This window comes from Protomyctophum bolini (assembly GCF_963924005.1).
Source record: "Protomyctophum bolini genome assembly, chromosome: 18".
NCBI classification, from domain to species: Eukaryota; Metazoa; Chordata; class Actinopteri; order Myctophiformes; family Myctophidae; genus Protomyctophum; species Protomyctophum bolini.
Genome location: NC_137879.1, coordinates 23,206,066 through 23,233,659, shown reverse-complemented (window position 1 = coordinate 23,233,659; position 27,594 = coordinate 23,206,066). Strand labels below are relative to the sequence as shown.

General features: G+C 42.2%; 1 protein-coding gene across 1 annotated transcript; it reads left to right on the top strand.

The window, feature by feature from the left end:
* The first annotated feature begins 27 nt into the window (after window positions 1-27).
* On the top strand, window positions 28-23,944 carry LOC308333334 (carnitine O-palmitoyltransferase 1, liver isoform-like). The gene is made up of 19 exons (XM_080789682.1): window positions 28-191; window positions 7,320-7,465; window positions 9,867-10,006; window positions 10,564-10,735; window positions 11,699-11,800; window positions 12,799-12,936; window positions 13,186-13,263; window positions 13,788-13,895; window positions 14,477-14,564; window positions 16,282-16,477; window positions 17,390-17,578; window positions 18,210-18,315; window positions 18,653-18,769; window positions 19,160-19,324; window positions 19,502-19,630; window positions 19,801-19,956; window positions 20,066-20,179; window positions 21,029-21,121; window positions 21,732-23,944. The coding sequence occupies exons 2-19, from the start codon at window positions 7,325-7,327 to the stop codon at window positions 21,855-21,857; spliced, it is 2,358 nt and encodes a 785-aa protein (XP_080645808.1). The 5' UTR covers window positions 28-191; window positions 7,320-7,324; the 3' UTR covers window positions 21,858-23,944.
* The last annotated feature ends 3,650 nt before the right edge of the window (window positions 23,945-27,594 follow it).

Here is a 27,594-nt window from a genome sequence, read left to right as displayed (position 1 = left end):
CACTAGAGGAGGTGGAGTGGAAGGAGAGAGAGGGGAGTCTGAGGTGGAGCCGGAGGAGGAGGCTGCAACTGCAAGAGAGAGAAGAGAAGACGTCACGGGCCACAGCGGATCCCCTGCTGTTGCTGTTGCTGCTGTTGCTGCATGACTGTCTGACTGACTTCTCGGATTTTCGTTGTCCATAAACTAGACAGGTACGCTGCTGACAAAACAGCATTTTACTTGACGTACGGCGTGTTATTTGTGCATCCCAGGTAGCATAGGAATGAAATGATGGCGTTGTTGGACGCGTTTAGACTGAGAGAGGCGGTCCACCGGTTAGCTTCACCGATGCTAGCGTGTCGTAGTAGGGTTTGTGCATGGGCGACAGATGGAAACACTAAACTAGCCTACTTGGTAATGATTATGAATTTATTATATATAAATCATAATAATAACAATAATACAGACGAATGGCATGCTTAATTGGGCAGGGCTCGCGTCGCGATGTTTTGTGTGTTCTTTTGGTTTATTGAAATAGCATAGTTGAATCAATGTGTGTGTATTTGTGGTCAGTACGTGGTCACACATCAAATGGTGGTAGGTTTCCATCACAACCATTCATAAGAATGTACGCTGTCTGTGGGAAGAGCGTCCATAGTTTCCCTCGTAACCGTTGGAAGGCTCAACACAACAGCAGTGACTGTGGTGGATATAAACGTGGCAACATTAATTGTAGCATAAATAAAGCAATAACAATAGTTGGTGACATTTGCCAATGGTATAGTTATAGTATATGCACGTGTTTCCTTTTGCTTGGGGTAAACTAAACATGAACAACTTGTGTTATTACATATGACTATTCATTCCTCAAGTTCATCCGTTCAAGTTGACCAGTTTTGCCACCATAGGACTTTCGTTACGCGATATGACTCACTGTGCATGTAGGCTATATTTATTTAGATTTGATCCACATTGCTTCAATGTTGACTGATCAAATCAACATTGCTTACTCTACGTTGTGTGAATGTGTGTTCACATTGTGGGAACGGCCATATGTACAGAAGACTGTACAGTACAGTTACTATACAGGCTATCAATCATCTACTTCTACTTTATATATGCAGTAGGTCAGGTCAGACTCAGCTTTGTAATATGTCACCGTTTCCTCTAATGTGTTATAGTTAAATGTTAGCATCAAGAAGAGCATTTCCTTTGCAACATTGATGGGTTCTCCATTCTCAAATGTGTGAATTTAATGTGCATTTGGAGATGTTTGCAGAACAGACTAAATAAAGACATGCAAAGCATCAGAGGGAAATTATTGACTGGCAGATGCAGGACGTCTTGTTCTGTTCTCATAATGACAGAGCAGAGCTGCAATAAATGCTAGACCATAGGTCACTTAAAATTACTAATTAAATCAAATGAAACATTGACAAAAAAAGACAATAGCTCACAGTAAAACTACAACTAAAAAAGTTACTTTCTGTCTAGTTCTTGCACTTGAATTGTAATGCCACTTATAGTTTTCTGGCCTATGACAAATCAGTATGTGTAACTCTTACACAGACCCAGAGATGAGAGAGAACCAAGACTCATGTGACATCAGCTGATAGCTCACAGTTCTGTAATTAGCAGAGAATGGTAATGATATTGTGGAAAATATTATAAAGCCACACTGGACATAAAGCCACACAGACATAAAGTCACACTGTGCAAAAAAGGTGTGTATTCCCATATTTTAAAGGTGCACACTGCACTACTGTAAGTGATAATTGGTTTTATTTTTCTTACAATGGGTATGTCTCTATATTCTGATAGCAATCATTGCTATAGAGTTAGAGTATTTGTAACCAGTCTCTCTTTAGCAAATTTTCCAGGTCGGGATACTAATTTTATGTAATCAGGAAAGAGAATATAACTGGGAGTCTCCATTAGCTCCCAGTTACTGCCCGAGTACAAAACACTATACAAAGCAACCAAAGGTATGGCACCTTCATACAGTATCTTGAGTCACCTCTTCAGATTCCACCTTAGTCCGTAGCACTTGCCCTAGCCTTGATGACCTTGCAGGCTTATGCAAATGCTAAAAGGTAAATTGAAAATTGGATACAGGATAAACAAGTGCAATTAGAAGAGATGACACAAAGGAATGAGGAACACTATAAAATTGAAGCTAATAAATGCTTGCTCTCTCCTGATTGGATGACATTGGCAACCCATCTGAAAATGTATGTCCAGTTTATTGATTTTCTTTCAGAGATGGAAAGACCCGGAAACCCCTGTTACTGAACACTCCATAGCTAGCACAGATTATTATCAGAACATAGACCTTTAACCTCTTCACAAAACACCTTTTGTTTTAACCCACAAATATCACTTACACACCCTGAAATCTTGTGTTATTTGCCCATTAGAAGAATCCCTGTTTTGTGTGCCACAGTATGCAAATGCCTCTACATAATCATGAGGTCAGCAGCCTGAAGAAGTCACTTGCTTGTTGCCATAGTGATGATGATTTATTTTTCCTTTAATTTCCTTCATCTTATCGGTCAGGCTGTATGGGAATTGGTGTGTTTGGTTGTGTGTGTCTCATGTGATGTCACATCATGTGCCAAATGTCTAACTTACTGTAAAAGAGATAGCTGTATTTTGCGTGTCTTAAGTACCAGGTCTTATTACTTAACTTAAGACCTGGAGGCGTGGTCAATGCTCTTTGGCCACTCAGAATAGCCAAATTGCATTGATCACGCCTCCAGGTCTTAAGTTAAGTAATAAGACCTGGTACTTAAGACACGAAAAATACAGCCCAAGGAAGTAAAATGTAGATTTAGAAAGATTATGTCCAGAGAACTCACTGAATTATCACTGAATCTTCGCTCTCTCTCCCTGCTGTTCCATTCCGCTCTCTGCCTGGTAGTTTTCCATGCGACACAGTGTTCGAAGATGGAAGAATGGATTGAAAACGCTTGTTGCTGTTTGCAGGCAGGCATAACTCTGGATATTTATCAGAGAGAAGAGAGAAGCACGGGCAAAACTGTGCATTAGTCCTCAAGTAAATGTACTGAGTCGAACCCAGCTCTCTGTGTGGAGTCAAACCTCCATAGTATAAGTCACATCGTCAGACAGGCACTTGATTATCCTGTCGTATCTTTTGAGACAGGCATTTACTTCTACCCAGAGCAGGCTCATATTGTACTCGCTGTTGTTTACTGTACCAAATAGCACTAAGCCTGTAACCTAATCACAAAAGCCCTATGGCTCGACGTTTGTCATTGTCTGTCATTTTCTTCTATAACAAAATCCATAGAAAAGGTAAGCTCCACATCGAGTTGCAGAATTGGAGTTTGCCAGAGAGGGATTAGCACGCAGCGCTATGCTGCTGTGTGCTAAAGCTCTCTTGATTCTGTATTTATTTTCAACCAAAAATCTACCCAGGGCCAACAACATTTTGTAATCCATCGCCAGTGCTGAACTGAACAGAAGGTGCAAGTTGTTTTTTTTTGTAGTTTCGTCCTGTGCTGGCACCCAAAGAAAGTCTCTGGACTAACCATGGCTGAAATTCACTGCTGTGAGTCCTTGGCACAGAATGTGTGTGTGTGTGCGTGTGCGCGCGCGTGCATGGTTTTTCATGCGCATGATGTGTGGTATGCAAGAAGTGTGCCTGTATTGTCTGTGTGGTCATTTGCCATTTTTAGATGCGTTTTGTCCACTGTCCATAGTCAGACTGCCTGAACCTCAGGGCATTAGCCTATTTGTGGAGGGAAATCAATCAATTCCCTTTGTGTGGTTGAAGCCATAATAGGCTTAACCAATATCAACCAGACAGTCAGTCAACACACCAACCCATCAACCTCCAACAACGTCATGCTGACCTTAATAATGACTAATATACTGTACAGTTATACACTATTATGTGTCTCCTGAGCATCTTCTAATATCCGAGCATCAGATTATCATCATGCGGACGCAAACTCAACCAGTGCATTTAATAGATCCACCCATCAGTCATTATTCAGCATGCACTGCAACCTTTGGGAGCCAGTCTACATTTAGCTGTTTGGTTGCAATGTAGCTGATTGAATTTCGAGTCACAACTCAAAAAACCAAGCTGTGACTGTGGGCTGATTCAAAATGTGACACTCACTCTCTCTTGTTTATGTTTTAGTTATTGTCTCTTCCAATCAACGAGGGCACCTTTGACGATATAAACGTAGCTGTGAAGAAGGTCTTGTCCATATATTATGGTGTCCTCTCGCTTAGTCATCAGATTTCGAGTGTGTGTGTATAGTGTATACTGTGTCAGGACAGAAAGGACTACTTGTCTGTACTACCAAATTCACAAGGTGGCCCTGCTTATTATTTTTTCAGTCAAACGAAGCAGTTGAGATGAGCTGTTAAATATGGAGTGCCGTGATTTTTTTTCCACCCCTAAAACATGATCATCAAGTATTATGATTATACTAGGAGGAAGATTTATTTCAAAAAAGTGTACAGCAAGTGTTAATTATGTTTTTATGTGGCCACACCCACCAGTTCATTAAGTATACATGGTTTTCACCTTAGCACCACCCACCTGATCTTAAGCCTCGCCCACATCTGTTGTTGTATGATAATGTGGGAGGGGTTAGGGTTATGATGTCACTAAAATGGTGTAATTTCGATTGGGCCTTTTGACTCAAAGGCTTTCAGCTTTCAGGAAAAAAACAAAATACACAGGGAAGACATATTTGAATATTATAACCACACCTGGGGTCTATTAGACCAGGGGTTCTCAACGTTTTTGGCCGGGGACCCCCAGAAATGCTTTGGCAATGTCTCAGGACCCCCGCCCCCTCCCGACCCCCAATATAAATTGACTGCTACAATAACCTTAATAATATAGAGACAATAAAAATAAATACTGAAACCAGATCATTAGGGAGGTGTATGCATGTACTATGTGTACCAATTGTACACATAGTACATAATACAGACAATACAATACAATTACTTAGAATGAAAAACAAACAAAAAACAAAACACTAACATACAGTACATACAAGTAATAATAATAAAACTTTATTTGTATAGCACCTTTCATGACATGAAATGCAGCTCAAAGTGCTTTACAGAGAAATGGAGGATAAAAGAAAAGCATGGCAACAACATTAAAAACAAGCAGTAATGCAGTGAGGACATGAATAACAAAAAATAAAAAAATAAAAGATAAATTAAAAGCAATGTTGTAGAAGTGGGTCTTGAGCTGAGCTTTAAAAATGTCTACAGAGGCTGCCTGACGAAGGTACAGTGGGAGCTTGTTCCATACCGACGGCCCGTAGAAGCAAAAAGCTGCTTCCCCGTGTTTTTTAGTTGCCATTTTTTTTGGCAAAGCGAGCAGGCCGGCAGTGGAAGACCTTAGGGGGCGGTTTGGGACATATTTAGGCAGGCAGTCATGTAGGTAGGAAGGTGCGAGACCATTGAGAGCTTTATAGACAAGTAAAAGAATTTTAAAATCAATCCTAAAAACAACCGGAAGCCAGTGCAGTGATGCCAAAACTGGAGTAATATGTTCTCTCATCTTAGTTCTAGTTAAAACTCTGGCTGCTGCATTTTGGACAAGTTGTAGTCTGTCAGTTGTTTTCTTAGGCAGTCCTGAAAAGAGTGCATTGCAGTAGTCAAGCCGAGAAAAAACAAAGGCGTGGATTAGCGTTTTTGCATCGTCCAAGGACAAATAGGCTCTGATTCGTGCAATATTTCTAAGGTGAAAAAAGGCAATCTTGGTAACATGATTAATGTGTGAATTGAAATTCAATTCAGAATCAATAATAACCCCCAGGTTCTTTACTTTACTGTTACTTTCTACAGTCAGGTTACCAAGTCTGCTTATTATTGATTCTTTCTGCTCACTAGAACCGATTATGAGAACTTCTGTCTTATCCTCGTTTAGCTTGAGAAAGTTCTCACTCATCCAACATTTGATGCTAGACAGACAGGTCAACAGCGGGTCTAAAGCACAGGGATCATCTGGAGCCACAGAAAGATAAAGTTGGGTATCATCAGCATAGAAATTACAGTATAATAAAATAATGGCACTTGAATGGTAACAACAACAGAGTCAAACAACAAACAAGACCAAACAGCTGCAGAGAATACAATTAGACAATTTCAAGACTAGTAATGTTAACTCCATAATCACATGCAAAACAAAACTACAAAAATCACGGCACTCCATCTTTAAAAGTCTGTTTGTCACAGACATGCCGGTGTTCTCTGGCATTGCCACCAAACATTTAATGATGTTTATTGTCTCTGTTTGCCTTGCAGCTAATCCACTCTTAACATTTAAACAGGTGTTGTTTGAACACTGCCATGAACCATGTAGGTGAAATGAGCTTGACGGCCAATTTGGCTCTCCAGCTGAAGTTTCTCTGTCAGTGTTCCTGCATCTGTCGATCTGTCTGTCTGTCTGTCTGTCTGTCTGTCTGTCTGTCTGTCTGTCTGTCTGTCTGTCTGTCTGTCTGTCTGTCTGTCTGTCTGTCTGTCTGTCTGTCTGTCTGTCTGTCTGTCTGTCTGTCTGTCTATCATCGCTGTCAGGTGGAAATGTATGTTCAGGAAATGGAAGAAAAATAACCTGTGCTCCACTTTTATTTATCCACAATTATTATCTAGTCACAAGCTCATGTTAAGAATGTAATTTCGTTAAATATTTATAAACCCGCAGACAGACTTAACCACTTTAAACTTCCCTATTTTGGGAATGTCATTATAGGCAAAAACATCAACAACATTTTAAAGAGATATCCCAAAACTTCAAAAATAGTATTGCAATCACACGCCGTGAGATTGTAGATCCACAATGTTGCTACTTTTACGTGACACTGCTAAGTATAAAACATTTTTTTTTTTTTCATTTAAAAACAAAGAGGAAATATGGACATACACGGTTTCATGCTATGCATGTTGTCTGTGGGGGAAGGCTGAGCTGTAAAAAGGCGATAACATCACTCAATGCCAAGAGTGTTGATGATTGCTGCTGTGGCGTACTGAGCTTTTCAGCTGATCTCAGCACAGTGCAATAGTGGTATTATGTCTTTTTCATTATAAGAAATGTCCCCCCCCTCCCCCACCCTGACTGTTAGCCTACAGACCCCAAAATGTAAACACTCTTTCTCTTTTTAGCCCTGCGAGTGGCAGGGCTCTAAGGATGGCATTGCTGTAGGTCAGTTGATCAGTCCGATAGATCTGGTAGGATTTAAGGAACAGAATGACCTCTTGGGGCTGACCTTTAGAATCCTTGTCTTGTTCTTCTGTTCTCGACTCACACACACCCCACCAATCTTTTTCATCTCTCGTTCCAGTGATCATGGCAGAAGCCCACCAGGCGGTGGCCTTCCAGTTCACTGTCACCCCAGAGGGCATAGACCTGCAGCTGTCTCACCAGGCCCTCGCCCAGATATACCTCTCTGGCCTGCGCTCCTGGAAGAAGCGCCTCATCAGACTCAAGGTAGGTGGAGATTGTTCGACTGTTTAATTGCTGATAAACAAATGTCAAATAATGGCCGATATATCGGCCAAACTGATATATTGGCCGGGCTCTAATGAACTCATCCACCAACACGTTAATGCCTACTGTCCTTGTCAATTAATTGTGCTGTCATCATCGTGACAGCACTAGCTGTCGCTTCTCTCTAATACGCAAATATGCTGTGATCTTTGCATATGTCTCGCAACATATTAGCTCCTGCATCTGTTACATGCCAAGAAATGACACAGAACCTGATGCTTGTGCACACAGATGCTTATGATATGCCATGATTTCAAACTAAAGCCAAAGAGCATTATTGAATGCACATAAGCCACTGTCACATTCTGTCTTTGTTCCATCCTGGTGGGAGGTAGGGAATCTTTATTTCTGTCTCCCCTCTCTGCAGTGACAGGGCTCAGCTGTGTAAACTGTATCAGCAGTGAGCCACAGTTGTAGGAAACTTGCAAGCACGCACGCACGCGCACACACACACACACACACACACACACACACACACACACACACACACACACACACACACACACACACACACACACACACACACACACACACACACACACACACAGTGGAGTGGAGAGAATTCTGCTGCGTATCAGCAGTGCGCCAGAGAAGTAGGGTTGGGACACTCTTTGAATAGAACTCCACCACTGTAGCATCCACCCACCCAGAGTCTACACACATGGCACATGCACGCACGTCACACACACACACACACACACACACACACTGGAGAGAATTCCACTGCACAGACATTCTTCTAGTGGGGAAACGTATCTGTCCTTATCTGAACGTCTGTCCTGGGAACTTATATATTGCGATATACTATCCTCACAGTGACCCAGTGATTTGTGTACTGTACATGTACAGTTAATGCTTTAAACAACTAATGAATAATGGTGTATTTACTTGAATTGTACAATTATTGTGATGTACTAAACAGTGCTCCTGCTGTTTTCAGCCAAATCATGCTCGGGAGAGATGGAAAGAGAAAGCACAACAATCATTGGACTTTTGACACTCTAAAGTCTAAACCATTCACAGAGGCTCTGCATTTAGTAAGCTAACACCCGCAAACTAGTGGCAGCTACAGTACTTTATATATACTGTATATATAAGTGGAGGAGTCAAGTCGAGTGAGGAGAGCTGAGTGCAGCAGGCGGGGCTGCTAGTACGGTGCGTGTGCGTGCGTGGTTTGTGTGGCCTGTGTGTCTCTGCAGTGCGAGAAAAATGCAGGTTGTTTTCTTGACTTTTCCACTAGGCAGGGACAAGAAAGGTCATAGGAGAATGCACGGCTGGTATCAATAGTGCGTGCGGCACAACGTTTCAAATATTCAGTTGTGACAACTCAACACTCAACTCAAAACTTTTTTGTTGCTGCGCACACTAGAAGTAAATATACAAAATTCCAACCGAAGTGGATACAGGCTATTAGGCTTATACATATACCATCCAATCCATCGCTTGTCTGTCTGAGCACAGTACAAGGCCATTTGAGTGTTTATTGTCTCCACCAGGCCGAAGGCATGGGGAGAGAGTATGTTTTGCACTCCGCCCGTGTGTGTGTGTGTGTATGTGTGTGTCTGTCGGTCCGTCTGTTACCAGCTAATCTCCGGCACCGTTAACCGGTCGATGCCAAATTTTGCACACACACTCCCTGGATGCCAACAATTAACCTCTGCTGCAAGTTTTCCAGAACAGCCTGTTATAGCGCCACCAGGAGGCCGACTTTTGAAAAAAAAATGTTATATTACTCAGACGGATCTGTCCGATATTTCATATTCCATCCTAATTCGCTTGCAGGATTGGCCCGTTTTGAACAAAAAGCCTCAAATCATGAACGAATTGTGCAATGTAAATGATATCTTTAACAGACTTTCCTACTAGGCTGAGGAATTATATCCCACCCTTTTCACATTGGCCTGTCATAGCGCCACCAACAGGTGGATTTTTGCAAAACAAATCATCCAATTGCCATCCAAGGCGTAAGAAGAAATGGCACCCTTTTCACATTGGCCTATTATAGCGCCACCAGGAGGCCACAACCTGACCTGCCTTGGTGGAGACCTGTGCCCCGAGGGGCACTTTATCTAGTTGACACTGACAGCTATATCTCATGTTGTGTGAATAGCAAACAATAGGAGGTTGCTTCCCTGCATGTTTATAGAAATACACAAAAAAGAATGAAACAAAGACAACACTTTAGAAAACAAACTCTATTTGCCAGAATATGTGTTTGCCATGGGCAACCGTTGGTGGCAATGGCTGCACTGCCTAAGACGGGGGAACCGCAAACAAATGTTGTGCAATTGACACAAATCAAATCACTATAATCTAATCTATATTCTCTCCCCTTTGACAGAATGGTGTGCTAACAGGAGTGTATCCTGCCAGCCCTTCCTCCTGGCTTTTCGTGGTCATAGCCATCCTGGCTACCATATACACACGCTCCGACCCCTCCATGGGCCTCATAGCCAAGATACAGGAGCACCTGCCCGTCAGGTAACATTCATGAAAGCCAAATATTCCTAAATAAATATAGCCTAATTTCATGTTCCTGCACTGTCCTCATTTCTCATAATTTGTCTGTCTTTCATCCTTTGTCTATCTCTTGTTATGTTGTGTTTTTCCTCTTCATTCTACATTTCCATTCCACCTCTCTCTCTGTCTCCCACTCCCCCTCTTTCTTTCTGTGTATCTGTTCTTCCTCACTATTTTATCCATAAGACAGATTTTGCCCATATTGATTCTAAAAGGAGAAAAGAGATGTATTTGAAGAAAAACGCAGTAGGATGTATTTGCTACCACTGTGGTGAGACAGATAGGTCTTCATCGCTTCATGTCACATTCTGTCTCTCTTTCTCTCCCCCACTCGCCTCCTCATCGGTGTTTCCTTTCTTTCTATTTCCCCTTTCCTCCAATTACTCCCAATTATATATCTTTTGTTGCATCCTCCACTCCCTGCCTCTTTCGCCTTACCATCTGCTCTTCTCTTTTACCCTCATGCTCCTCTCCAACTCCCCCTCCATTCCAACCCCCCCCATCTCTCTCTCTCTCAGTCAGTCTATGAGTAGCCAGTGTCAGACGGTGGTGTCGGCGGTGGTCTTCAGCACCATGCTGTGGCTGTCGCTCATCTTCACCATGCGTTTCTGCCTCAAGCAACTCCTCTCCTATCACCGCTGGATTTTCGAGCAGCACAACAAGATGTCCAACACCACCAAAGCCTGGGTGGTCAGTGTCACACACACACACGCACACGCACACGCACACGCACACACACAGTGGAGTGGAGTGGAGAGAATTCTGCTGCATATCAGCAGTGCGCCAGAGATGACACGCACACGCACACACACACACACACACACACACACACACACACACACACACACACACACACACACACACACACAGTGGAGTGGAGAGAATTCTGCTGCGTATCAGCAGTGCACCAGAGATGACACACACACACACACGCACACACACGGTTTATTTTTCTCTCTTTTCTTTTACCTATAGCAGGGGTTCCCAAACTTTTTTGGCAAGAATTTGGAAGATTTATTTCCAGGTACCCCCTCATCCTCGCAACACCGATAAGCATATTTGCAACCTTACATTTAGATGCCATATTTGGAACTATTTGTATTAACACTTTTCAATCAAAGTCACAACACATGTTCAGAACATTTATTTAAGAATTGCCTTCCTTGATGCATCAATTAAGCGTTAACGACCATCAGCTGGTCAGTCACTCAGCCTCTGCACCACTCTAACTGAAAGTGACTGCATGGAGTGTGTTTCATTTCTATCCAAAAGCCTTTAAACGATGGAATATGATTAAGGATTACTGTGATTATAGTAAGCTCACATATCACACATACCATAATTCACAAAAATAAAAATAAATCTGAATGATTTTGCGGACCCCCTGGCTATGCGTTGCGGACTGACTTATAGCATCCCTATCCTGGGCCATGTCATACTCATAATAGGCAAACATAGTAGGCTAAATGTGTCGTTTTAGAATGTTTATATTCTTTCTTTTCATCTGGACTGGCCTTTAAGGGTGTCATTAAACTAAAGTGTGTTGTTTTAACACAACGATGATGTTACTAGTCCATACTGCTTCAGGGTGTGTTTAAATATTTATCATTTACATAATGTGTGTGTGTCTCCACTGCGCTGTACCCATGCCAGGCGCTAGTGCGGATCTTTTCGGGCAGACAGCCGCTGCTCTACAGCTACCAGGGCTCCCTGCCAAATCTCCCTCTGCCTCTCGTCAAGGACACAGTGAAGCGGGTGAGACATGTTGATGATGAGGGGGGGTGATGGTGCACTGGACACGGTGATGAAGGGGAGACATAGTGATGAAGAGGGGGGAGTGGGGGGTGATGGTGCACTGGACACGGTGATGAAGTGGAGACATGGTGATGAAGAGGGGGGAGTGGGGTGGTGATGGTGCACTGGACACGGTGATGAAGGGGAGACATAGTGATGAAGAGGGGGGAGTGGGGGGGTGATGGTGCACTGGACACGGTGATGAAGGGGAGACATGGTGATGATGAGGGGGGAGTGGGGTGGTGATGGTGCACTGGACACGGTGATGAAGGGGAGACATGGTGATGAAGAGGGGGGAGTGGGGGGGTGATGGTGCACTGGACACGGTGATGAAGGGGAGACATGGTGATGATGAGGGGGGAGTGGGGTGGTGATGGTGCACTGGACACGGTGATGAAGGGGAGACATAGTGATGAAGAGGGGGGAGTGGGGTGGTGATGGTGCACTGGACACGGTGATGAAGGGGAGACATGGTGATGATGTGGGGGGGTGATGGTGCACTGGACACGGTGATGAAGGGGAGACATGGTGATGATGTGGGGGGGTGATGGTGCACTGGACACGGTGATGAAGGGGAGACATGGTGATGGGGGAGGGGGCAGTGTTGGTGCACTGGACACAATTATTCAAATTACGTAATACATGAATACATATTTACAAACACAAAGTTAAATCAGTTTTGTACTCACTGCAATGTGTTTTTTCTATGATATGTAGCTCTGGGCATTTGTTGCTTTACTTTGTATTCCTTTTGACTATTCACGTGGCAGCCATTTAGCTCTTACCACCACATACTTGGAGGTTGGGAAACTCCACACCTCAATCAATTGTTGCATAAAAAGAGAAATTAATTTGCTTTGGAGGTCTGGCATTACCAGTTGACCATTGTTGAGCAGTAGCGTTATGGACTAAACTAAACTAATGCTGCACTGCATTTCATGTTGTCTACATGTGTTCAGTACTTGGAGTCAGTGCGTCCGCTAATGGAATCAGCTGAGTTTGAGCGTATGACGAACCTGGCCTCGGAATTTGAGAGCGGCCTGGCTCCCCGGCTGCAGTGGTACCTCAAACTGAAAGCCCTCTGGTCCGCAAACTACGTAAGTGGTCGACTGTTATGCTCTATTATCACTTAAACAAAATATTCACGCAGCAAATATACATCACATTTCCAGAAGTCCAAAGCACATTTAAAATCCCATTAACTATGTAGATGTTTGTGCGACAGTGCAGTTTGAATAATTAATTCAAATTGGATGTAGTGGGTACTTCTGTTGCTGTCTGTTCTTACACTGTGTGTGTGTGTGTGTGTGTGTGTGTGTGTGTGTGTGTGTACTGTGTGTGTCTAGGTTAGCGACTGGTGGGAAGAATACATTTACCTTCGGGGCCGCAGCCCCCTCATGGTCAACAGTAACTATTATGGCATGGTAGGACCATCCTCTTGCTCCCATACTGTATATTACCACCTGTCGGCACAGCACAACTGTATGTAATGTATTGTATAGTACTGTACACCATCTTGCAATTTAACTGTAGTGTCTGATATTTAGTTTAGTTTAGTTATGTACTGGGCATGACGTGGTCTGGTTAATCGAACAATAATTGAACAACAAAACCACAAGTCAGAAGTTAAAATTGGATCTGTTTCTGAATTCCCTATAGCTATAATGTTGCACAATAGGTCCTGGAGCTATCGACGAATCCATGGAGCAGTGCCCTGTAGGACAGGTGCCCTGTAGGCCTCAATGCTGAGGTGTAAAGCTGCGCTTAATGGTACACCTCAGCTAAGGCTGTGCCCAGAGCACCCCTCCATGGATTCGTCTATACAAGACTTCTGTGCATTATTATGTGGATGAGGGCTGGGAGCTGTCTGCTCCCCGAGTAGCTTGTTTAACTAGCGAGCACTTTTGCACCTGACCCTGACTTTCACTCGCTCTTTCTTGCTCTCTAGGACTTCCTGTATGTGACTCCCACACCCATCCAGTCGGCCAGGGCGGGGAACACCATCCATGCCTTCTTTCTCTACAGACGCCGACTCAACAGAGAAGAGATCAAACCTGTGAGTTCAGCTGCTTTCCCACCTCAAATGTTCACCATGAAAGCTACAGCACCATTACAGACCACAGACTCACATATTAATTTAATGTTTGCTGCTTTGCTGTTTCTTGTTTACCCCCCCTGTTTGAAGGGGCGATACTATACTTAAGCTAGTAGCCTATACAGTAGCTAAAGCTCTTATACTGTCTATCTGAGATTTCATGTTGTTACCAGCTGCTCCAATGTAGTGTGTATGTGTGTGTTTAATGTGCATTGAGCATCGGTCCATCCACATTTGTTTTATGTATGTGTAGGGCTGGTATTCCCACCCTGAGGGGAGGGGGGGGGGGTGTGTGTGTGCACGAGAGAGAGCACCCTCTGCAAGCCATGGAGTATCCATCTCCATTCCCCTTTATTTTGTTATACCACATTCATCCCTCACCCTTTGTCCCCTTTCTACCTTTCCTTTTCTTGCTTTCCTACCCCCCCCCTCCTTTCCTTACTGTCCCTCATCTTATATTCCTCCTTTTTCCTTTTATTCCCCCCTCGGTTTTGCATTCCCCTCCTTCTGCCCCCCCGACCCCATTTCTCCTCCTCTCCCAGAGTCGTGTTCCAGGCACTGTCATTCCTCTGTGTGCTGCTCAGTGTGAGAGGATGTTCAACACCACACGCACTCCTGGAGAGGAGACCGGTAATCAGATACGCACTCACGCACGCGCACACACACACACACACGCACATGCACACGCACACGCACACACACACACACACACACACACACACACACACACACATACAGACGTTGTATTAGCATACGACCAAGGTGTGCATTATTCCCGATCAGCGTCCTAAGTGACACTGTGCGCACTGCTGATGCACTATAACGCCACCATTAACCATCAACACGCAGCCACAAAACCTGCCTGGGGAGAGAACGAGTTCACACATTTTTATCCAGTAACATTGCATAACACAATATGCATACAGGAATCGGTAAAGACAACGAAAAAAAGGCAAAGTGTGTGTCTGTGTGTGCCCGTGCGTGTACGTATGGCCTGAGAAGGCAGAGATGTGTCTGTGAGTCACTGAGTCATTACATGTTCACCCCACAACCCATTAATTCATCTGTCTTCATCTTTCTTTTGGTCTCATCTCGGGGATGTTCGTCAAGGTTTCTGTAAAGGCTCTGTTTCTCACTAACCTCTTTTTCTCTTTCTAACTCGTGCTGTTCTCTCACCCTCTCTCCCTAAACACGCTCCAATTTCTTTTGGCTCCCTTTCCACTGCTCCCTTTGTTTATTCTCTCTCATACATCTTTATGGGTTCCTCTGTCGCCTCCATTCTTTCTCTCTCTTGTTTCCTTCCTTTTCACTGGTCCCTCTGTCTCTGTCGCTCAGTGGTTGTTGAGGTCTTCGGTTCCTTGCTGTTCCTATCAGTTTGAGCGGATGTTCGACTCGTGTCGAATCCCCGGAACGCTGACAGGTAGTATTAATTACATTTCCTGCCACCTGACTATCCCCAATAAATAATCATGATTTCAGATCAGAGCCACAAATGGAGAGTTTAGGAGATGTCAAATATTCTGACTGTACTCTCAGTGGTGTAAAGTAACTAAAAACATGTATTCAAGTACTGTACTATAGCAAATGCAGATCGTTCTCTTTGGGACCAGTATAATTATTTTTGCTATAATCAAATTCTCATGTGACATTTACCCACACCTTCTGTGGGTAAACCTGTGGGTCGGTACCTTACTTTGGGGTCAGTCTTCAGTCTGTAGTCACCGCTACAGACTGTGAATCATGATTGACAGGCATGTCCCTCACATAGTTTCAGTCCATAGAGGTACCCTGATTAATCAGGTGATGTGGGCAGTAAATACAGAGTCATGGAATAACACACACACGCTGTGGGTTCTCTCACAACATTCAAATGACTAATATTCTTTTGACATTGTGTTGTAGGCAATACTGTTGCCTACAGCACCTTTAATTCAATGATCAATGGATAAATCACACAGTGGAAGAGTGATATATACTTTGATATATACTTTGCACCTTTTGTACCTGTTTTGTACCACTGTTTTTGCATTCATGCTTTTCCCTGTGTAATGTAATGTACTCTATCGTACTCTTTTTTTTTTTTTTTTTGTGGGGACTGGATGTAAATTAGCATTTTTGCTAAATACGGTGTATTTACATTATATTGATATTGTCGATTATTAATATGCAGTGTCCCGTCAAACAAATAAACAGTAATGTTAAATAAACACTGAGGATTTTACAGTGTAGTGCTTACCCATATCCCCTCTCTCCCACGTGCAGCAGGGGTTCAAACTCCTTCGCCTCCACTGACACCTACATGACCTTTCTTTCTCGTCCCTATCCGTCCATCTCTTTCAACGTGAAGACACGGTGCAGCACTGGCAGGACAGTGAATACGTGGTGGTGTACCACAGAGGACGTTACTTCCGGCTGTGGGTGTACCACGCGGGGCGGCTCCTGTCCCCCAGGGAGATCGAATCTCAAATCCAGAGGATCCTAGACGACGACTCGCCTCCTTCTGTCGGGGAGGAGAAGCTGGGAGCTCTGACCGCCGGAGACAGGTCAGTCCCACCGCTTACTAAAGTCACATATCTATTATATGATCTATTGTTCTGTATTATCAAGTATTGTCAAGAGTGCTACTACTCTGCCTCTTGCACAGCATTTAATGTTGTTGATCCAGGAAAAGAAGGAGTCACCTAACTTTAAAATGTCAACTTACTGTGCATTTAACCGTGTTAACTGGATTTGTGTCCTTTGTTTTCTGTAAAACTGTCCACCCTGGTAAGGGATCCTTTTAACCCATTGCATTGCTCTAGTCTATGCCCTGGTTCTCTTTATTGTGATCCATCCTGAGATTTCTTCCTTTACCTGCCTCAGGTTTATCTTACCCGATTGAGGTGCTAAGTTAAAGGGACACTTCACCCTTTTTGCAAAAGAATATATGTTAATGACGTTTAGATGCTTTAGATCACTTTCCTGGGGGTTTTTATGTGTGTAATATGTGGTTTTAGATATTTTAGATTGTAGCAGTGAGCCTGTTGTCTCTGATGTCATGGACACTGGTCTCACTACCTTCCTGGACTACAATTCCCATAGTTCTTTGGTGCACTGCTCCTCCTTGTGGATAGGGGGAGAGCTGTCTTACTGAGACAACATGTAGTCCAGGAAGGAAGTGAGCCCAGTGTCCATGACATCAGAGACAACAGGCTCACTGCTACAATCTAAAATATCTAAAACCACATATTACACACATAAAGACCCCCAGGAAAGTGTTCTAAAGCTTCTAAACATCATTAACATTTTTTTTTTTTGCAAAAAGGGTGAAGTGTCCCTTTAAGGGAAGGGGTGTCTTTTGTTTCCATTGTTAAAACGTGGGCCTGTAAAGACATTTAAAAGCATCCATTGTATGCTTTATCTAATAGTAATAATTGTAGTAGCAGTAATAGTTTCTCTTCTGATTCATTTCTCAGAATTCCATGGGCCAAGGCCCGGAAGGAGTACTTCAGCAGTGGGGTGAATAAGCGTTCGCTGGACTGCATTGAGAGAGCTGCCTTCTTTGTGACCTTAGATGATGATGAGCAAGGAATGATGGGAGAGGACCCGGCGGCTAGTCTAGACCGCTATGCCAAGTCCTTGCTCCACGGGAAATGTTATGACAGGTACAGAGCCGTGAAAAGCGTATTAGGTACCTTTTATTAAACAACTTTGATGAATTGTCCATTCTCATTGGTCAGTCGGGACATTCTACAGTCTGTTATTTACTGATAGCAGACCGTCTTTGTTTTTGGAATCTTTTAAATATCTGATTTATTTTTGTAAGTACCGGTAGCCATGTAATAAGCGGGATAATGAAGTCAGTGGTTCTCAAACATTTTCAAGTCAAGGATCCCCAAATTGTGTTTGGCCGTCGATCCTAATCTAAAAGATTGTCAGCGACCCCTATAAGAGAAAATATGTGTACAAAAATAAAAGTTGTCACATTTTTTTTTCACAATTATAAAGTATAAAATAGAAATTAAGTGGTTAAACTGATTTGCATGCTATATTAACAAATTTGGCTGGGGATCCCCTGGAACCCCTTGAAAGACCCCTGGGCGGCCCGGACAGACCCCACTTTGAGAACCACTGATTGAGTAGATTGAGCACACACAAAGCAGACGTCCTGGTCCTGCTTTAATCTGAAGAGGTCACTGTACATTCTCTCTTGCATAGTAGCAACTATTACTATAGTTATAAAATAGAGATGCATTGGTTCACCCAACTCATTTGTTTGTGTTCGGTGTCACACAGGTGGTTTGACAAGTCCTTCTCAGTCGTGATATACAGGAACGGGAAGAACGGTCTGAACGCAGAACACTCGTGGGCCGATGCACCAGTGGTAGCACACCTATGGGAGGTTAGTGACTACAAGGAGCATGGGTTACTGCCCATTTTATAATGTATGAGTATGACGATTATGCAAAAATAATTTTGATTATCTCAAATAATTACGATTAGTCGATGTAAGGACATATAGTATTGTTGCAAGGATTAGTCAGTGATGTGTGGAAGTAACGTAAAAGTACTCCGTCAGGACCCCCAAACGGATTTTGTCTTTATCCATGGTTTCTTTATTCTAGCGTTGTTGTCTTCAGCGTGGCGTGTGTAAATAACACATTTTCAAGCATTTGCTAGCTTTGCAAGCGACACCATCATGCAATGGAGTATAAATGAAGCTTCTCTTTTCTCCCCAGTATGTTCTGGCCACAGACAGCTTCCGGCTTGGGTACAATGAGGAGGGCCACTGTAAAGGAGAGGTGGATCCGTCTTTACTACGACCACAGAAGCTGAACTGGGACATTTCCCCAGAGGTTAGCGGTCCATTCCTTTTATTTTGGAACTATCAATGATCTTCTTAGAGACTACCGGTACTCTTATCGTTTACTTTTTAGATTAATTTAAATGATCAGGCTGTTTTTTTGCATGTTTTCTTTTAAAATATTTTTTTATAATTGACTCAATAGATTAGTCTGATTATTCACTAACAGTCCTCCCTGAAATATAATATTAGCCCTGTTAATCTACTGATAATAATGTAGCTACAGATTATTATCATCTAAAACTAGATGGTAAACATGAATGGTTTTAAAGTAATTTGGCTGCTTTGTCTACTTCTTCTTTTCTTAGCAATTTTTGGAGCGTATTCAGCTGCTAATTTGTTCATTTGCGTGCGTGTGTGCGTACGCCTGTGTCCATCCCAGTGTCAGGAGCAGGTCTCCCAGTCTCTGGCGGTAGCCCAGGCTCTGGCGGATGATGTGGACTTTCACGTCTTCTCTTTTCGGGACTTTGGCAAGGGCAGGATCAAGAAGTGTAGAATCAGTCCAGATGCCTTCATTCAGCTGGCTCTTCAGCTGGCTTACTTCAGGGTGAGATTGGCTCTCCGAACACACACACGCACACACACACACACACACACACACACACACACACACACACACACACACACACACACACACACACACACAGTTGACCACAACAAATATTCCGATGTAAAATGAAGTGTAAGTCCTTCCCGTCGGGGTTCTGTGTCTCTCGTCCCTCAGGACAGAGGGATGTTCTGTCTGACCTATGAGGCCTCCATGACCCGGCTGTTCAGGGAAGGCAGAACGGAGACCGTTCGCTCCTGCAGTAACGAGAGCTGTGCCTTTATTAGAGCGCTGGACGCAGGAGAGGTCAGTGATAAGTTCACATTCACAAGTTTAAAAAAAAAAATATATGTTGTAGTGAAAGTGTGAAAGCCTTGGTGTTTGCGATAACCACGGGCAGACTGCTATTAACCACGGTGTCCAGTTTTCTAATGCAGCATTCATGCCACGGGGTCACTCCCACCTTTCTCCACCAGGGGTCAGACTTGTGCAGGCGTTTGTTCAGCAATGCCTCAGAGAAGCACCAGAACCTGTACCGCATGGCCATGACTGGAGCTGGCATCGACAGGCACCTCTTCTGTCTCTATGTGGTTTCCAAATACCTCGGCATCGAGTCTCCCTTCTTGAAAGAGGTGTTTGGTCTATTTCTATTCATGTCTGTAAAAGTTTTTTTAATACCCTGTACTTACAAAGCTACAACAAATCAATTCTTTGACTGCCTGAGTGTGTGTTTCTACTCAGGTACTGTCGGAGCCGTGGAGGCTGTCTACCAGCCAGACTCCAGTCCAGCAGGTGGAGCTGTTTGACCTGGTCAACCACCCAGAGTACATCTCCTGTGGGGGAGGCTTCGGCCCAGTAAGTGCCTCCCTCTCAAACTAACCACTAAGTTAGAACCCATCTAGTCTTAGAGAACTGGACTGGAGTTACAACCAGGGGTCATCAATATGTCCATACACGGACAATGTGTCCGTGGCAAAGTCTGTTGGTCATGTCCGTGGCACATTTTAGATTTTCTGTTTTACACACCACTATGATGTTCTTATTTTGATCACAAGACCCAATTACTCTATGTCAATCTCCAGGTTTTCTTCAGAATATGTATGGCAATTATTTATTATGACACTATGGCACATTAGGAGGCCAACTAGTATTAGTGGTTCTCAAATGTTTTATTTGCAACGTCCCCTGTAACCAAACGGACCCTTATGCGACCATTTGGTTCCATTTGAACACTCTCAGAGTTACAGACCTGTTATTCAGAGCTATCTATAAATGTGTTTCTGATAATATTATTATCCACTCATTTTGTATGTCCGTGGCAAAACAAATATGTTGACAAAAGTGTCCACCCACAAGCCAACATGGCGATCACCCCTGGTTACACTGTACTTGGACGATCTACAAGCTTGTATATTGGCTATTTCTGGCTAACGTTTCCCCCAGAATATGGATGGGTTCAAGTGGTTCATAAGTTTATTTTCTACCATACCTTTCCTAGCTCCAAGCTTTAAAAACAATGTAAAAGTAAAAAAAATGTAGCCTTTTATAGAATATTTAGTATTATAGTATGTATGCATTGTTGTAACTGTTTTTTATATATTTTTTCCACTTCATCTGGGTGTTATGTTGCTCAGTAGCAAAGGTTCTGTCTCTGGGAGTAGTGTTTGAGTCATGGAGGTTAAGTACTGTCTGTGTCTCTGCTAGGTGGCAGACGATGGTTATGGGGTGTCTTACATCATTGTGGGAGAAAAGATGATTAACTTCCACATCTCTTGCAAGCACTCATGTCCAGACACTGTAAGTACAACCCAAAGTACTGGGTGTCACCGAGGTGTGGCATCCAGTGTCCAGTGAGCCTCTCGCCTTTTACTGAAGTTGAAAAAAAAAAATTTTTTGTTATTGACAAATTCATATTTTCATAAAAGCATTTAAAGGGCGACTTTAAGGGCCCATTCTTAGCATAACATCTACGTAAAACCGACTGGGTTGTCAATGTTAGGCCAGTGGCTAGAGCAAGCTCTCCAGGCAACACAATGGGACATGTTATTGTGTTTTAGATTTTCACATCCTCACAATATATACAATGCGCTTCAGGTAAAAAAAAATGGTGAAGTTACCCTTTTATGTCCTACATGTAAATACGGTATATGAATGCGTCTTTTTGGTGATCCATCAACTATTCTCTCATTGACAAATGAACTATAGGCTCTGTACATGGTTTAGTACTTATTCTCATCATTAAAATGCTCTAATGACAAGAGATAAGGCCCAATGTCTACTTTGGCTATGACTACGTCTACTAGTACGGTTTACTAGTTATTTACCTTGTTCTAAAAATGTATATCAACATTTCACATATTTGTATAAACTTTTCCTCTAATCTCTGCGTTCTCTGTGTCCCCTGAAGGGTGCCCATAAGTTTGGTGCTCAGATCCAAAAAGCCTTGCTGGACCTAGCACAACTAATGTCTCCAGACCAAAAGGAATCCGGCAAACAGGAAGTGTGCCGGCCCCGGGTCAAGAAAGAGCAGTAGAGTTAAGAGACTTAAGCACATGGAGGAGGACGAGAGATGTACTGTGACTGTTGCCAAAAGGGAAAGGAAAGGCATGGTGTAACTGATATTTTTTTAAGTGAATTGTTATGAAGTGCTAAATGTCTATTAGCAGTGTGTTGTGAGATTATGTTTCAGCCAGATGGTATTCGAAGTACTGGAGGAGAAGGACCTTATGCCAGATGAGATGTCTCCTCCAGCACTTTGAATACAGGGATACCTTCTCTTTTTTTTTTAAAGAGATCTCCTTGCGTTTATCATGTTATGACATGACATGTGAAAACATGTCTCACAACACACTGCCACAAAACCTTTGGCAGCGGTGAGAGGAGGACAATGGTCCACAGCAAAACAACTTCAGCAAGAAGGGATGTACAGTGAAAAAAGGAGGTAGCCAGCATTGAAATTCGGTTCATATAAAATCGTATTTATTTATCTAATCTTGAAAGTATTAATATTTTTTACTTTTACTTACTTGATTCAGCATCCAATCCATTTCATTCTGGATAAAAATGTACAGTACCCCAACTGAGCAATTTGTTATCATGAATAACACCATTCAAAAACAAGATTGAAATGTATCAAACTTGATTTTTTAATTCTTATTCTGGTACAGTTTTTTTATACTTTAAATCTGGTATGTTTGCACAGCAGTGAATAAGTATATTGTTGTTGTCGGGTGGAGACCTTTTATGTCCAAAACCGTTCCTTTTTTGAATTATTTTATAAGCCTTTTAAAATGGTGAAGATAGCCGATCTACAAGCTCATACGTGTTGTGAGTTTGTAGATGTGCTATTTTGTGTGACACTCTTGTATGAAGAGTGAAGTAGGGTATTCATTTACAAAAAAAACATAAAAAATAGAAATATGGAGATAAAACATTTCTGCCAGACGGCAACAAAATGGCATTTAATAGTATGCCACACTTTGCACTGTGTCACGACTTGCCGGTCATCAGACTTCAACAGTAATTTGTAAAAGAAATTAAATAAGATGGGCACACGGCTCACCATACAGTGATGCCAGTGATGCCATGAGCACAGAAAAACCTACTTTATGCTTTGTCGCGTCTTGAGACACATTGTGAGCTTGTACAGTAGGTCTGATATTTTCATGCAACAAAGTATGAATTTCATTTCTATGTTGTTTGAGTCATAGGAACTCTTTGAGGTGCAGCTCAGTCTCTCATGAAAGACTAACGGAGCAGAACAGTGCGGAAGATGATTTCCTAAAGGCCATTGATTTCCTGTTTCCACCTGTTTAAATTTGACATTTCTACAGTGGTGACAGCAAAGAACTGGGGAATCTACTTCTACTTTGTACCACGCTGTAATGTTGATACTTTACTCTACTGTCTAGAGTAGCATATGATTGTACTGTGGTATATCTTTCTGTTGAGAATGCCATGTTATAATATACTGTACTGAAATTACTTTTCTTTTTTAAATTAATCAATATCCACATAATTTCACTGTTATAATGCAATGCCAATTGCCAACTCACTGGCCACTTTGTGTTTGTTATATTTAGTCAGTTATTTGAGATGATTATTATTTTCAAATTTTCTATAAACAGTTTGGTGCTGTATTCAACTGTATTTCAACACTCTGTAGCAGGCTTTAAGTTTGCCAATGTTCAAAGTTTTATCAACTTCACAACTTTGTTGGACATCTCTTTTGTATATTTCTGTTGGTTTTCATGTATGCTATGAAACAGACACCATAACAATGCAAGCTGATATATTTGAACAGTATATGTGCAGGTGATCAAGCTGCGTTGCGAGTTGGATCTGGAGTGCTTCAAGTGGCTTTCTATACGCAGGGCCTTTTGATCTCAAAGGCCACTGCGCATGTCACCAGTGGCAGTGACACGAATGCTTGGGACATTTTACATTGCTTACTGAACACACAGTGACTCTTTTCTTTGTTTCCTCACTCCAGATCAACCACCGAACAGCCAAGCTTGTCTCTCTACTTAATCTATGTTCCTATATTGTCAGCCTTCTTTTTTTTAAGGAAAATTACAAGAAAAGCTGAATTCACTTTTTTATTAAAAAAAACAAAGCGTCTCAGTTATATTTGTTTCTTTTTGTTCATTTGTGTGTCGGATTAACGGCTAAGGAAGTGCATCCACATCTCTAAAGTCGCAGAGGACTATAGTTCATGCACCCCAAATATGTGGAGACTTCTGGGGATGGGTGAGTCACAACTCCATTCATACTTTTCAAAAAATATGAATAATTGCATGACCTATTAACAATCTATGAATTAATAATGTCTATCTAAAATATTAATGGATGTGTACTGTCTGTCAACAGACCTTTTACAGTGAGTATACACAGTATATATCTGGATGAAAATATGTGCAATCTAACAACGGTCTATGAGTTAATAAGGGGCATCTGTCAAAGTTAGGCAAATATACAGCACAGTAGCCATATGCAAGTACAGTAGGCCAGAGTCCATGCAGGACTCAGTCGGTAGTCAAAAGTGTGCAGAAGGTCTTAATTTCTCACATGGGGGTCAGGCTTGTTTGTGGAGCCTGATGGCTACTGGCCCAAACCACTGAACAAGGTGTGCTAAGTGAGGCTCAACATGCACCCTCATCTTCACACGCTGCTCATCTCCCCTTCAACTGACAGTGGGTCTTCTTTATAGGTGGCACATGCAGTTAAGTTGATGAGACTGATGTATTGAAAACTGTATTTTCACCTTTTCAGCAGTGTTTGTGAACTTCTTTTGCTTGCCTGTGTCTCTTCACTGTCGTCTGTCACTGTTTTTGTGTCTATCTTTCTGCTCTTCCTAGTTAAGACTCTTGTGGCTGTCTGTGCTCCAGACAGAGAACCACCTGTCCCTTTGTCTCTTGTGTCAGTGGTGATCCTTTCAATCATTATCATTCTGCCTGTCAACTTTATTTTGCTCCCTCAATAATCCTCTCAGTATAGTTCCCAACCAATCCGTCCTTGTTTACCCATGACAGGCAGGCACGCGCACACGCAGATACACACACACACACACACACACACACACACACACACACACACACACACACCTTGGTATACCCCTATATAGCCAACAGTAACAGTATGCCTCCATTCTAGTCATTACTCTGGATTCCACCATTAGTGTCGACCGGTCCTTTTCTTCTTTCATCACTTGTGCAGGTATGTACATTATTTCTTTCTATGGTATATTGTATTCTGTGTGCTGCATGACCTCACTGCAATGTCAATTGTTTTCGGTTGTTGTTGTACAATAATTTATTTATACATCATCCACCACTGAGTGAGGCATCATTTGTGCTCAGCCCTACATTATTGTACACTCTCCTCCATATTATTATGAAGGGCCCCATTCCATACTGCAAGTCAGTGTGCCTTCAGCTCCAATGCATACGTATGGTTGAAACATGTTGTCCTCTTTTAAATGTAGGTGTGTTCGGATCTTCTGTTTTATATATATATATATAATTATTTTTCAATGTTTTCCCCCCAATACATACATTGATAAGTTGAAGTGACCGGCAACAACTTTCATTTGTAAGATATAAGATATATCTTTTGCACTGTATAATTAAATGTGGGTAACTGATAGGGTGTGACAGCTAAACATGAGTTATACACACGTGTGTAAACACACAAGTAAATTGGTTCTGTGTTTTGAGCTAAGTTGGGAAATATGCCAATTATGTCTTATTTTATACTTAAAAACGTATACATAGGCCTAGTGGCCTACATATAGATGATGAAACGATTGCATGCCAGTTGACACATCATCATTGTGTAATCTTGTTAGGTTCATTTGCACAGGATTGGTTTGTTTGGTAAATGAAACATGTCATGTCCCAATTGAGTCTGTCTGTCTGTCTGTTAATTAGTTTGGTCAAACAAACCTCTTTAACAATGAAGCCGTAAGTGATGGATTCCTGCCCAAATCCCTCATCTGCCTTTTGTTAGCCCTTTGTTTGCTCAGATTGTCATGCTCAAGCACTGAGGTCAAGGCTAAAAGAGGCTTCAGTTCTTGATCTACTGTGTTAATGCACTCAAACACAGTGTGTTCTGGCGAGCCACCCAGTTGTCGGTGTGGAACAGTGTTTTGGAACATTGTCTTCATTGTTGAGGTGTCTGGTGGAGAGCCTCTTTAGTTCCGTTCTCTGATTCTTATCTTCAATTGTTGCGTCCAATTGTTTGTATATGCTTCTGCTGTTTTCACAAGGTCTCATCTGGAGCAAACATAACCTCTCCCATATTCCAGTGCTGAATCACATTAAATAATGAAGATCAATGATGACATTGATTTAATTGATAGGAGCAGTCAACACTGAGACCTCCTTGCTTCATGTTTAAATCCTAGTACATCAGATGGTAATAATTGACATGGATGGTGTTAATAGTGTCCTGCAGGCCAGCCTAATCTCTCCATCCCTTGTTCTCTCTTGCAAATTGAATTTAACCATGAGGATTCCTCAACTGATTCAGGGTAACTGGACACTGCTCCAATCTGGAGTCTATGGCCAATTCTATTCCTAGCTCATTAGAAGAAAAAAAAGCCTTTCTTTTAACACTTCCCCCTTCCGTCTGTTAGTATTTGAAATACTATTTTTGAAATGTTCTGTTAATATTAAATTAGAGCACCGTTGGATATATAATGTATACAGTATACCTGTTGTACATTTTGTCTAAATAATATGTATCTTCTGGTCTCTCTCTAGCCGTGGCATGTCAGAGCATGAGTGAGTTATTTGACTTACCAGTCCAAATTATCGTCTCTATTTTACAAAAATGTATATCATATACAATACATTATTGCCCATAATATGCCTGACATGTACTTTTGTGTCTCTCCTTTTTCAGGGAACATCAGGAGGGTAAGAAGCATCATTATTTATATAATTCTGGTTGCTGATCTATCATTTCATTTGTTTACTTTGTCATGCACTCTTTGTCTTTCTGCAGAGGAAGATGATGAGCAAGGAGATGGAGGTGATAGAATTATCTTCAACTTCAAAGCCATTCATTCATCATAGTCGATTTGCTTACTATAATCTGTACCATGCAGGGAGGCTTCCTACGCTGAATATTTGCATAATGTAAATATTTGAGAATTACACAAAAACATCTAACTATAAATGCACCAAGTCTCTGTATGTGTGTGTGTGTGTGTGTACGTAACTCCAACATAACATAAGGTTTTGTCCAATGCGTTTTTTACTATTTTCCATTGGTTCAATATAATCGCAACGACACACAGACCTAAAGGGTGTTCAATAGCACTGATTTATGGGGGCGGAATCAAAAACCTCAAAAATTGAGTTATGAGGTTTCCTCCGGACAGCAACGTTATGATAATTGTGCAACCTTGGCTTTGATGACCATTCCTTTCTAGTGTAGCTGGTACCACTTATTGATATGTCTGTCTCAGACTCAGTTATAGTGTTCCTTATATTAACCTTAATGTTGTGCTTTCTAACCTTATACTCCCAACTTGGCACAAAGAAGATGAGCGCCGCAGATACAGCCACAGGTATGTATGAAAGAATGTTTACATTTACACAATGAAGAACATGCTGGTGGTGGTTTAAGCTGGCCTCACACTAATTGGACTCTGAGCTAGGTGTCTATACACACCTGTTTTGCATCAAGCACACAGGATAAATCAGCCATGCCCCACACACAGAGAAAGAGAGAGAGAGAGCCTCTGTCATGACAGGTTGTTATCA